General features: G+C 38.3%; 1 protein-coding gene across 2 annotated transcripts; it reads right to left on the bottom strand.

Moving 5' to 3' along the window:
• Positions 1-11,530, bottom strand: LOC133312771 (putative serine carboxypeptidase-like 52). Of its 2 annotated transcripts, XM_061514032.1 has the most exons (14): positions 11,291-11,529; positions 11,061-11,206; positions 9,438-9,514; positions 9,163-9,285; positions 8,940-9,042; positions 8,703-8,740; positions 1,948-2,046; positions 1,765-1,851; positions 1,502-1,648; positions 959-1,030; positions 753-871; positions 534-647; positions 388-433; positions 1-290 (listed from the first exon to the last, which is right to left on the bottom strand). In XM_061514032.1, the coding sequence occupies exons 1-14, from the start codon at positions 11,494-11,496 to the stop codon at positions 207-209; spliced, it is 1,461 nt and encodes a 486-aa protein (XP_061370016.1). In that variant the 5' UTR covers positions 11,497-11,529; the 3' UTR covers positions 1-206. The 2 variants fall into 2 exon arrangements, with proteins under 2 accessions (XP_061370016.1, XP_061370017.1); XM_061514033.1 differs by lacking the exons at positions 1,502-1,648; positions 1,765-1,851; positions 1,948-2,046; ... (3 more) ...; positions 9,438-9,514; positions 11,061-11,206 and having other exon boundaries at positions 959-1,028; positions 11,291-11,530.
• Between the last annotated feature and the right edge of the window lie 1,456 nt (positions 11,531-12,986).

Raw genomic sequence — 12,986 nt, 5'->3', positions numbered from 1 at the left:
TCACCGAATTTTTGTAAGCCTTTCCATAACAGAAATGGGTGAGACAATCTTTTAAACAACAAGTACAACATGAACAGAATTGATAAGTCGAATTATCCAAAAACTTCATGGTACAAATTTCATTTATGAGCTATCATTATTCACCCAATGACATGGAATGACTGCAAGTTTATAGCCCTTGCCAACTTAGGACATGACCTTATTACCTAGAGAGCACTATTAGATATCCACCTACTGTACATGGCAAAGCATTCTTCGGGCTTGTACTCTGGAGCTGTGTGCCCTCCACCCTGAAATAGAATAAACAAACAAATAATGATTGACATATATCTCATTCTCAAAATCTCAGGGCATGACAATTGACAAATAATGGAACATGAGGCTTGCCTTCACAGTTGCAAATGTCATCCGATTGGAGTAAGTCCTTGTGTATCTACTTGCACAAAAGCAAATATTAAGTACATAATTTAGTTAGCATTTCACATAAATCCAGTATGGTTATTATATAACACTATTAATAGTTAGGGGAATACCCTGCAACTTGGCCATTTGTATACCATTGCCTCCAATCATCCACAATGGAGTAGTTCAAAGATCTTACCCACGCTTGAGTCGCCAAGAAAGGAACCGACATGTCATGATCCCCACTGTTAGCAATATATAAAATTTATTTTCTGTTTAGATACAAACAATTCATCTGTGATATTTTATACAATATCTGAGCATAGAGAAAGAAATTAAAGAATATTGACCTGTATATCAGTGAACGATAGCCTTTTCTACTGAGATTTACATGATACTCATAGCTGCTTAAAATGTCGTGCTTGTTTGGTATCTCGAAGGAACAACGATGCCATTTCCCTATACTTCCCTGCAGCACGTGCAGGCAAGCTTAATGTCATAGTTGTATTGCTCACTACGTGAAGAAATTACTTTTACATGCATCAACTATATATACCTTGCGTATGTGCAGTGCCTTGCGAACATTATCATCATTGGCCCAATAACCGCAAAGGAAGTATACATAACTCTAATGGTGGAAAGGAGATAAACACCAAGTTAACATAAATATTTGAAGGTTTATGCTGCAAATACAACTAAATGAAGATTGGATAGTTAATTTACAAATGGTAAATGGAGCAGCAAACGCATAGTATAGCAAGAATCTATTCGCATAATGTAAAGAAGTAATTCAACCCAAAAACTTAAACGGTTAAATAAAAGCCACCTTAATAATTTTATAAATTATCTCTTAACACACCCATTCACAGAGAGTTTTCTTGGGCTTGAATTTTTGTTTAACTTGTGTTGATGTAAAATGGGGTGATAAGAATTGAACTCGTGTCCACTTGTCAGAGAGAGGTTTAATATCATATAAAAAACCAATTTAATCCAAAAACTTAAGTTATTAAGTGAGCGAACATCTTGATGCTTTTACATATTATCTCTAACACATAAATATGTAGTAATCATCTATGATTCAATAAGGCATGAAGATTACCCGACAGCTTAAGGGTGGCAGTTTGAGATGGCTATTGAGGTACTTCCAAGGATATTTCTGAACTAGAGATCTCCTCCAAGAAACTTCAGTCTCAAGCCAATCGCATACCGGATCCAAAATATGAGCCGTATTAAGTCCTGATGTATCCTGTGGAAATGGAAGAATGGTTGACTTAGCGATTGTCCGTTTAAGACTAGATAATCATACTCATGAAAATTTGATAAGAAGGATAGAAGGGACAGCAAAAATTAATGGATGCAGACCTCATTGAAGGACTGGATATCTCTTGAACAGAGCACATTTTCGGTGTCAACATTTACATACTCTCCTCTACAATTTTTTTGCAGTGACTGTTCATTAAAATAATAGAGAACCGTTAGCATTTGACTTTTGTTTCTTTAATACAATTTTTAAGAATAGATACTGAGTAATTATAATTAAATTACCTCGTATAGTTCATCAGAAATAAGTCCCATTCCATGAGCAAAGGGGATTTTATAGTTTGTTTCCTTTCCAGTTGTTGCGGCATTCCCCAGCAGGTATCCCTGAAGAAAAAAACATTTCATAATCAATCTGGCAGCTGTTCTAACTAGTGGATACCGAACCATTGCCATTCAATGTAATCAAAATTATATGAGGATGGATAACTTTGTTGAGATCATCCCTACAGCACAATTCCACTTTTCTGAAGTCACTTGTGCAAACCTCATGTAAAGCCTCTTCTTGTTTCTGAGTTTTCCATTAAAAAAAAATGTACCTCTTATTTTGTATCAGTATTCATCTTTGGCAATATTGATATATACTCCAAGTGTATTATACTCAACTATTTAAATCTTAGTTTAAACCGAACAATTTATGTTTTAACTTCAACTATTTTGTACCATATCACAGTCTGTTTCCAGACTTTGATCAAATTAATCAAACAATTTGTGTTTAATACTCTTAGAGTATATTAAGTTACTTCTAGGAATGGACGAGAAGTGAGTGGTTTGAATATTTTCCACGAGATGATAAGTTCAAATATTCATGCTATCATTCTACAAAACTGAAAGTAAAAAGTTTTCAATCCTAGACTTGCATTTTTTACATAATTATGGCACGCAGCATACAATTTCTGTTTTCCCTCTCTCCACACATACATTATAGGACTAGTTAAAAGAAAATATCCCACAAAACAAAGATCCATCGGTCCATGACAATCATTATGTTTTCTAGCACCATTTCTAAGATGAAACAGCTTATGGATTAGTTTCTCTCTGAACAAGCATCTCTTGGATGCACATGCTGAAGGCTTGGAGAGAAGAGTATGAAGAAAAAGAAGAGTGCATCATCTGGGAAGCTGGAGAAGGTTGCTGTGGAAAAATGTATATCAGAAAACGATGGGCAATAGAGAAGGTTAGGGGAGAACAACATTCCAAAGGAGGTCTTAGGCATAGAGACTAGCCTAATTGATGTGGATATTCAGGAAGAAATTTTGGAAGGTAGGTCCTTGGTAGATGCCAGAAAAGAGTCGGCTGTCTCTTTCCAGTTATAGGTCAAGGAGCGAGCTCCTCAACTATTCAGGGCACGAAAGTTGTGTCGTACAAGGATAAACTTCTGGTGCTCAATGGTTATGGAGGTTCAGACTTGGAAGACGAGGCCTTACTCGAAAGGGTGGAGGAGGAAGAAGAATGAGAGATTTTGATGGACTCCTTACTGGATGAAGACCCAGGGGATCCACTGTGCCCAGCATATAAAATCTCAAGGAGTCAACATAAGCAAGACTGTCAACAATGGCAAAAAGCCTTAATCATCAAACTGATGGGGAAGAGGTTGAGCATAAGATTCTTGATGGCAAGACTACAAAGGATGTGGGAGTTGGGAGGGATTTATGATCTTATTGATCTAGAAAACGGTTATCTCTTGATACGTTTTCATGACGACAAAGACTACTGCCATGTCCTGGAAGAGGGTCCATGGGTTGTAGTAGACCACTATGTCATAGTACAAAGGTGGAGGCCACTCTTTGATCCTTATGACGAAACTGTCAGAAAGCTCGCGGTTTGGATTAGAATACCTAGATTACCCATCGAGTTATACTCATCCCAACACCTATGGAGGATAGGGGGCTCTTTGGAAAGACCTTAAGGATTGAAGAGAACTCCCTCAAGAAAGTAGAAGAAGTGGAAGGGGATGTAACAGAAAGGGCCAAATTCGCCCGCATATGCGTTGAGGTGAACTTACGTAAAAGTCTCCTTTCGAAATTCAGGTTTGCTGGAAGAATTTTCCAGGTGGGTTACGAGGGGCTCCATATGGTTTGCTTCTCTTGCGGCCAGTATGGGCATAGGAAAGACTCCTGTATTAGAGGAGGTTCAGACGAATAGGGAAAATCTAAAGCAATGGGAGAAGCAACAACTACAAGGGAGGAAACGTTCGAGGGCTCGAAAGAGAAAGAAGGAGGATGCGAGCAAAACGAAGATGATGAGGCTTTTGGGGCTTGGATGGTCGTCCGAAAACCGGCAAGAGGGAGACGTACGACGATGATTCCGGCGAACGGAGGAGGAAGAACGATAACCCCACCAGAAAGCACGGGCAGGCTTGGACAACGGTCAGCTGGCAGTATAGAACCCACAGCACTTAAACCTAGCGCAAGGACCCATGCAGCAGAGGGAAAGGAAACGAGGATCCTTACTTCACCAAAGAAGACATCCTCGGACATACAAAATGTAGAATCAGACTCAACAGCAGCGTCTAAAGGTCTGGAAATAGCTCAAGCTCAGGAAAAAGGGAAGTCAGGAGATACAGGGAAAAGGAAAGCAGGCGAAGTCAAACAAAAAGGCACAGTGAGACCAACTAGAAGAGTGGCCCCCACGATGCACAACAGAAATGAAAAGACAGGCTCTTTGGTGAAACAGTAGCATGCAGTAACCCAACGTAAAGGTTTGCATGTCCTGGAAAGGGAAAAAGAGACGGTGGAGCCTGGAGCAAAAATGCGAGGAAGGGCACCTATGGAAACGACATCTGCACCAGAGGATCAACGCAGCCTAAGTATGGATGAGAACCTAGAGCTGTTGGGGGGCGTGCGCACCCACAACAGAGCTTAACGTACAGGCTTTGTGCCTGCTAAACCCCCTCTTTTTTGGTGTTTATATGTCGATTTGTGCTTGGAATTGTAGGGGAGCAAATAAAAAAGGTCTGTCCAGTCATAGCGCTATTGGAGACCCGTACTAGTGGCATCATAGCTGATAGGAAAATAAAACAGCTAGGTTTTGATAGCTTCTTCAAACAAGACCCTATTGGCTTCTCAGGAGGTCTGTGGGTGCTATGGGATAACACAGAGGTTGATGTAAGGATCTTGGAATCATCCCACCAGTTCATGCACGTGAAGATCCATTGGAGAGGTTCGGGTAGGGAAGAGATCATCACGTTTGTGTATGCCAACCCTAGGAGGATGGAGAGAAGATCCCTCTGGGATGACATCTGTAGGCTGAATCTGACCATATCTGGGCTGTGGATCCTCGTAGGTGACTTCAACACCATCCTTCGGGATGAGGAGAAAAAAGGGGGCAAGCCTCCTTGCCAAGGTAGCATCAGGGAGTTCAAAGATTGCCTACAAGAATGCAACCTAGAGAACGTGTGTCATCTTGGCCCCCTCTTCACATGGAAGCGTCGTCATCTGTTGGAAAGGCTCGATAGCGCAGTTGCCAACATGCAATTGATGGTGGGTGCCCCTAACCGGTCAGTTTTCCACCTTCATTTCTTTAATTTTGACCATCGCCCTATCTTGATAAGAGAGGGGAACCCTGGTATCGATCTCGGAGGCCACAAGCTTTTCAGATTCCTTGCCTCTTGGTTAACTAGGCAAGATTTTAAAGGAATTGTGATGGAAAGTTGGAATGGTAATGTTGAGTGGACCCTAGCTAGCAGGAGGTTTGAAGAATCAGCGTCCAAGTGGCATCGTACAGTGTTCAGAGAGAACATTAGAAGGAAATTTAGACTTCATGCACGTCTAGTGGGAATCGAAACTAGCCTTAGTAATGGCCCCAGCCAGTTTCTTGAAGACCTTCAAGCGGAGTTATAGAAGGAGCTCCAAACAATCTATGTGCAAGAAGAGCTTAGCTGGTTTCACAAATCGCGCAGCAACTGGCTGGCGTTTGGAGATGCTAACACGAAGTTCTTCCATACGGCTACGTTAATGAGGCGTAGACAAAATAGAATCCAGCTCATTCAAGACGAGGAAGGAAGGTGGATCTCAGATCCAGAAATGATTAAGAATTTGGCAGTGCACTATTTTGAAAAACTTTATACGAAGGGCACCACCAAGCCTTTGGGGTTCCCTTTTCCAGGTCGTTTTCCCAGGAGCACATGTTCGTCGTTCTATATCCTAGGAAGAGAGTCAACAGAGATTGAAATCTGTGAAACTATCTTCAGCATGCACCCCTTCAAGGCACCTGGTGAGGATGGACTCCATGCTCTTTTCTTCCAATCCCATTAGCAGATTATAAAGGGCAGTGTGTGTAACTTCATCAAGGAAGTATTTAGAAATCCCCACAGGATCAAAGATATAAACAGGACGCTGTTGTGCCTCACTCCTAAAACCAACCCTGACTCTATCACCAAATTTAGGCCTATTAGCCTTTGCAATGTCATTTACAAAACGGTAACAAAAATCCTAGCTCTCCGTCTGAGACCGCATTTGAGCACCATTGTCATGCCCAATCAATGCAGTTTCATAAGAGGCCGCCAGAGCTCAGATAATGTTGTCATAGCGCAAGAGATAATTCACTCAATGCATAACAAAAAAGGTGCCAAAGGTTGGATGTCTATAAAGGTTGACTTGGAAAAGGCCTATGATAGAGTGGATTGGGATTTTTTGAATCAAACTTTGAAAGAAGCAAATCTGCCATCTCAGGCCATAAACCTCATCATGGAGTGTGTCTCCACTCCATCCCTCAACGTCCTTTGGAATGGCAAACAGACAAGAGACTTCTATCCATCTAGAGGCATTAGGCAAGGAGATCCTATATCTCCTAACCTGTTTGTCCTTTGCATTGAAAGATTAGCACACAAATGAAGCAGTTGCTAGGAAAATGTGGCGACCTATAGTTCTTAGAAAAGGTGGGCCTCCCCTAACTCACTTGTTTTTTACAGATGATCTCCTCTTGTTCGTGAAAGCATCTATGGAGCAGGCTACAATCGTATCTCAGGTACTGAGTTGCTTCTGCGATGCATCTGGACAAAAAGTGAACAAAAATAAAACCAAAATCCTATTCTCTAAAAACTTTCACAACTTAAGAGCGGAGGAGATAGCTAACTTGATGGGCTTATCAAGAACTGCTGATTTAGGAAAATACTTGGGCGTTCCTCTTACCCATGGCAGAGTAACCCCATCGGACTTTAACTATATTTTACAAAGAATTGATGCCAAGCTGAATAGTTGGAAGAAGAGTACGCTATCTTTGGCAGGAAGATCGACCCTAGCACAATCCATGCTTGCTAGTATCCCCATCTACACAATGCAAACATGTATTCTTCCCGCGAGAACTTGTGCTGAGATAGAGAGGAAGGTTCGAGATTTTGTGTGGGGTTCAACCTCTGAGAAGAGAAGGATACACGGTACTGCGTGGGACAAGCTTTGCAAAAGAAAAAATAATGGTGGCTTGAGTTTTAGACATGTACATCAGATCAACATGGCCTCCATAATGAAGCTGGGTCATGGCATCCTCACTCGACAGAATTCCTTATGGGCTACGGTATTGAAAAATAAATACTGTGTGGGTAATGAGCTGATTCCCCAGCTCACTAAGCATCGAAACTCCTTCTCTCTGTGGAAGGGCATTGTGAAGGCTTGGCCTCTTATTCTTTTGGGTACTAGCGTGAAGATTGGAAGTGGAAATTCCACTAACTTCTGTCATGATAATTGGATTTCATCTGCGGGGAACCTGGCCAGCCAAAACTTAGTCGAGATCAACAGCCTCAATCATTCCTGGACGGTCAATAGCATGGTGAACAAAGAAGGACGTTGGAACTGGAATTTACTAACAACAATTATCTACCTTCGAAGGATCTCTCCTTTTTGACCAAAAGTGCCTATGAGCTCATCCTCCCTGAAGACGTTAACACGGGTACGCAAGACTGGAGTGTGGTGTGGAACTGGTTGGGGCCTAATCGAATAAAATACTTTTTGTGGCAACTCAAGTCAGAGATTCTTCTTACCAATGCTAGGAGAATGGAACGAAACCTTTCAACGTCCAATACATGCCCCAGATACCACACCAGCGTGGAAGACTGTCTGCATATGCTCAGGGATTGCCCCTGGAGCAGAAAAGTCTGGGAGCACCTCCACCTCCGTGTATCTGAGGGAAATGTCTTTAACCAACCCCTGCCTGAGTGGCTGAAGGATAACCTCTCTCAACGTCAGTTAAAGAACCTTGGAACCGACTGGTGTTTGACCTTTGGGGTGGCTTGCTGGCATATCTGGAAAGCCAGAAATGAGTTAGTCTTCCAAGGAAAAACCTTGCAAGAAAGGAGTACGTCTTTGGCCATTAAATCTTTCGTCCTTAATACCATTGAGGCTCACAGGCTACTACATACCAGTGGCATTCAGAATACAAGAACGGTCCAGGAAATTGGTTGGCAACTACCTCAATCTACATGGATTAAAGTTAACGTTGATGGCTCAAGTAAAAATGGAGGAACAAGCTCTAGCTTTGGTGGGGTTATGAGGGACGAAGAGGGAAGATGGCTTGGAGGTTTCTGCGGTAGACTTGGGTTTGGAAACTCCCTCGTTGCTGAGTTGCGTGGCTTCCTGGAGGGTGTGGAGCAAGCAAAGAAGGCTGGATTCAGAAATGTTTGCTTTGAAGGAGACTCCTTGGTGGCAGTGAATTTTATCAAAAATGGCTGTCAAGAGAACCATCCTCTAGCTCATTTGGTCAATAGAATTAAAATGACCCTTGATGATGACTGGAATACGGTCATAACACATACGCACAGAGAGGGGAACATGCTAGCAAACTGGCTAGCAGCTTACGCACACCAACTAGATAATTGGGAGGTTCATGTTTTTGCTATTCCACCTCTTGGGTGTAGAACTTTGATAGATAGAGATGCTTCGGGCATTACTCTGCCCAGAAGTTGTATTATGTAATTGACTTTTCCCTTATTCCAAAAAAAAGAAGAAGAAAATATCCCTAATATAAGAGAGGTACTTTAAGACGCTAACCTGGAGATTTATCCATGGTTTGATCCCTTTTTCATTTCCTGCAAAAAAAGGGAATATGTGAATAATTAAACTTTCGACGTAGTTATAGCAACCTATAGTATAGTAAGACAATAGCGCTGCTGGGAATATTATGGTGTACATATCAGTCGTCACAAACAGTCAAGTGGGCATTAGCTTCTACCTACGTTTATGGTTCAAATTTTGCCATACATATTGAGGCATATGTGAGTTTTGTACCTTGTGAAATCTCTTGAACAATGACTGGAATAGGAATGCCAGAGTATGAATCGCCACCAATGTAAACCTCATTTGACAGAAATTTTGGATGGTCAATCAGCCACTACAAATATTCAAACAGGATTATAACAATTTAATTGACGGACTGACATAAATAAATACAAAAATAAAATGATAAAATTAATGATCGTGAAATAAAAACAAATAAAATTTGGATGAATACCTTCCTAAGAAATTGATGGAAATGGTGAACTAGTCTCCAGTCACTTCGTTGAGCAGCAGACTCGGTTGTGGCATAAGAGAAACCCGTGGAAACAGGCAAATCTACAAATATAATGCTACTTGCCTACCAAGAAAAATTATGATAAATGCCAATAAATATGCATCACAGATTTAGTAAATACTAAAAAATTCAAAAGGATTTGATGAAATAAATATAATAAATGCCAAATTATGTACTTCAACCAACAAAAATGTGTACGTTTACCCCCAACACACCTTTGTCCATGAATTTGACCTCAAGACCAAATTAGGCACGCTCCCATTGTAATCCTCTTTTATAAGTGCAAGTGGACCTGCAACACCCAAATAGAATAAACATATATGTTTCAGCTGTTTCTTATCATGTTACCTATTATAAGCTCAAGTTAACAACACATTCCAGTATCATGAACCATTGCACTTTCAAAACTAATGGTTAGAAATTCCCCTTCCCTTTGTATTAGATCGAACTCACAAATTATTTGACTCTTCCGCCCTAAAAATAATCATCATAATAATAATGAAATGAAAAAAGAAATCATATGATTGAAGAGTCTTCTTGTATTAAGCTTTGATGACAAATGACAAGCATATTTTTATACGTATTCATCCTTCATTGACCGTCTGCTCAGAAATTTTGATAAATAAAGTGGAAAAAAAGTATTTATTGGTATGAATTCAAAAACTATGCATAAAGAGTATCATAATATCATAATAGTAAAGTTGGAGAACACAAAACTGGCAAATAATTACAATTGAGGAAGGATCCGTTTACAATTTTTTTTTACAAATTACATAAATATGATTGGTCATGCATTCTTGATTGAAGTGTAACCAATCATACTTAGTGTAATTTGTAAGAATTTGTAAACAAAATTTTTGTAAATATAACCTTTCTCATTACAATTATAACTTGAAAATAGCGCTACTTTTACGTTTCAAATAATTTTTTTCTATTTTTTTCTTTTTCTATTTGAAAATAAAAAATTTAAATAGGATTAGACACCAGTATCCCACTAGAGTCAAAGCACTTCTTTCTCAATTCTCACTACAACGAGGTGATATACTTCAACGTACCGAAGTAAACAAAACACTTACATCTTAACCCAAAAATATTAAAGATATAATACTTATGAATCATATATTTCACTTATAAGTTCATCACTTTGTCAACGTAGAACTTCTTCACCCATTATGTTGGGTGATGTTCCTTCATTAATGCTGGCATGCACCTCATTTAATGGGTGCAAGGCTCAAGACTCCAACTACCCTCAATAAATGCTTATTTGTTGGGAAGGTTTCTTCATTAATACATTTAGTTGTGACATGCACCACATTTATTGGTGCAGGGCTAAAGACTTCAACCACCTACAATAAATGCTATCTACCATATTTATTGAAGAAGATTCTAGAAGAAGGTGAAGGATTCTTCTCACCTTAAACAAAAAACCTTGAATTCACTTGAAATGGGTTAGAGATTTAGAGAGAGATTTTTGAGAGATTCCGAAGAAAGATTGTTGGAGAGTTTTTCAGAATATCTTATAGAGAAGTTTAAGTGAAATCTTTTAAGAAAGTTTGAATACCACTATTGTTGGTGAAATTTGATTGTATCTTTAATGAAAGACTAGGAAAACTTGACTCATCTAATCTTTCTTTAACATAGTGAAAGATTTTCTGGTCTAATGTCCCGTGATTTTTACTTCTTTATATCTTTTATTTACATTCTTTCTTGTTTTCGCTGTGCAGGCCCAAGACGCTGCTGTAGCGAATTCCAAATATAGATTCCTCAGGCTTCTAATACCTACATTGAGACTATCCAAAAATGAAAAAAAAAAAAATGGAAATGAAAGTTGGTGAAACCTAGTTCAAAGAAAAGGCCAGACAAGGCAGAGCAACCAGGACCACCCGTTAGCCAAAGCATGAGAGGATCCTCCTTTGGATTGTTCTCTGACTCAACGAAGTAGTAGAAGGCTTGCACATCCTCTGATTCACCAACTCCCACATACCTGATCAACATATATCATTTGCATGTGTATAAAATTCAAACAAATGATTTAAAAAAAAGCATAGTCTAGCCAAGTTAAACAGACCCGGTTTCAAGCACAAAAGGAAGGGGTCCCTCGAATCCAGGAAGGAACTGTACTAAGGATCCACACGTGGCAAATGGAAAGGAAATCTGTGATAAAAGAAGAAGGGGAAGTAGAACACCATGATAAACCAAAGCAGAATTACTATAACTTGAACTATACTTTGCCATTTTAATTGGCCTCTCCCATTTCTCTCTGAGCATTTCCATGGTTTTTAATTTGAGCTACTTAGTTCTAGAAATAATCATAATGTCGTTGTCAACAAAGACACTATTAAACAATAATTAAATCAAAAAATCTTGCTCGACACTTTTGTCTTGCAGAATGACATCAGAATTGTCTTTGAATCAACAAATACATTATGGACGAACTACTAAAAAACAATAATCGAAAGAACAAATCTTACGCGACAGTTTTGTCTTACAGAATGACACACCAATGTGTTCTCCCAAATTGCAATGGTCGATATTATTCATGTCATCACTGACGTTGTTGACTACAACAAGTTGGAAACGCAACCTTGCTTGATTTGCCGCGCCATGGAAATACTGACAATGGAATCTTATAGTTTATTAACTTATTTAGTTGACCAAATTCGGATATACCCTTTTTCTTACAAAATTTTATTCTCCTTTTACATTATAAAATTTATTCAAATACTTTGCATTTTTTTATTTCAAATCCCGAAAAAAGTCGTTTTGAGTTATAAAAAATAATTTTGAAAGATGTCCATCTTTTTTTAATTATAAATTTATATCAAATATTTTTTTGATGTATAAAAATTATAAATTATATAATATAAGTCACAATTTCTTTATAAATTTTTATTACTTAATTTATAACTATTATATATTATATTACTCAATTTATAATTTTATTAGTCGTAATATATTAAGTGAAGGTTTTTTTATGTACCTCTCAATCACTTTACGTGTCCCTGATCATAAAAAATAATATTTTAAAGATCTAGCTTGCGACCAGATCCTTGAGACAGACTCCTTTACCAAATATATCAGCCCTAAAAGGTGAGCGAACTTTGGGTACCACCGCCGTTCCCAAATTAGAAAATAATAAGGACATAAAAGAAAATAAATAAAAAGCAAGGGATTAAAATAAAAAATAAAAACTTCATATTTTAATAAATAAATGTATGGAGTTCAGCAGGTTCGTAGTATTTAAAAAATTTCCCTAAAAGGTTGAGCCATAAAGATTTTTCATGAAGCATGATGTCAAACCGCAAACAAAATGCTGATAGATTTTATTAATGTTACTGAAATTTGAAAAATAAAATGGCGGTCACATTCAAAGTGACATGAAGGTATGATTCATGCCGTGTGCGGTCTGAATCTTGACAAATAATGAAGATGGTGGCCAAATTATACAAGGCAATAACCACTATCTCACATGGAATCTTGACAAAATTTTAGACTAGTTTGAAAATGACAACATTGTTTTTTTTTTTTTCTTGTTTCGTTCAGATGCTTTTAACTTTTAAGGGGTTCATGCCGAAATATACCCAAAATTGAAGAAATTCATGAAATAGACCATTAAGAAATTATATTTAATTTAAAGATAAAAAAGTTAAAATTATTAAAGAGAACACTAAATTTTAACTGAAAAGAATGATTATTTAAATTTATCTATTAATAAAAAATAAGCAACAACTATTTAAGTAATAGACTTCAATAATTGTTAAATA

This window comes from Gastrolobium bilobum, unplaced genomic scaffold (assembly GCF_033153095.1).
Source record: "Gastrolobium bilobum isolate Gb01-03AN ecotype WA unplaced genomic scaffold, APGP_CSIRO_Gbil_v1 utg8540, whole genome shotgun sequence".
Lineage (NCBI taxonomy): Eukaryota > Viridiplantae > Streptophyta > Magnoliopsida > Fabales > Fabaceae > Gastrolobium > Gastrolobium bilobum.
Note: the sequence above shows the minus strand (reverse complement) of the source record. Positions and strands in the feature narration are given on the sequence as shown.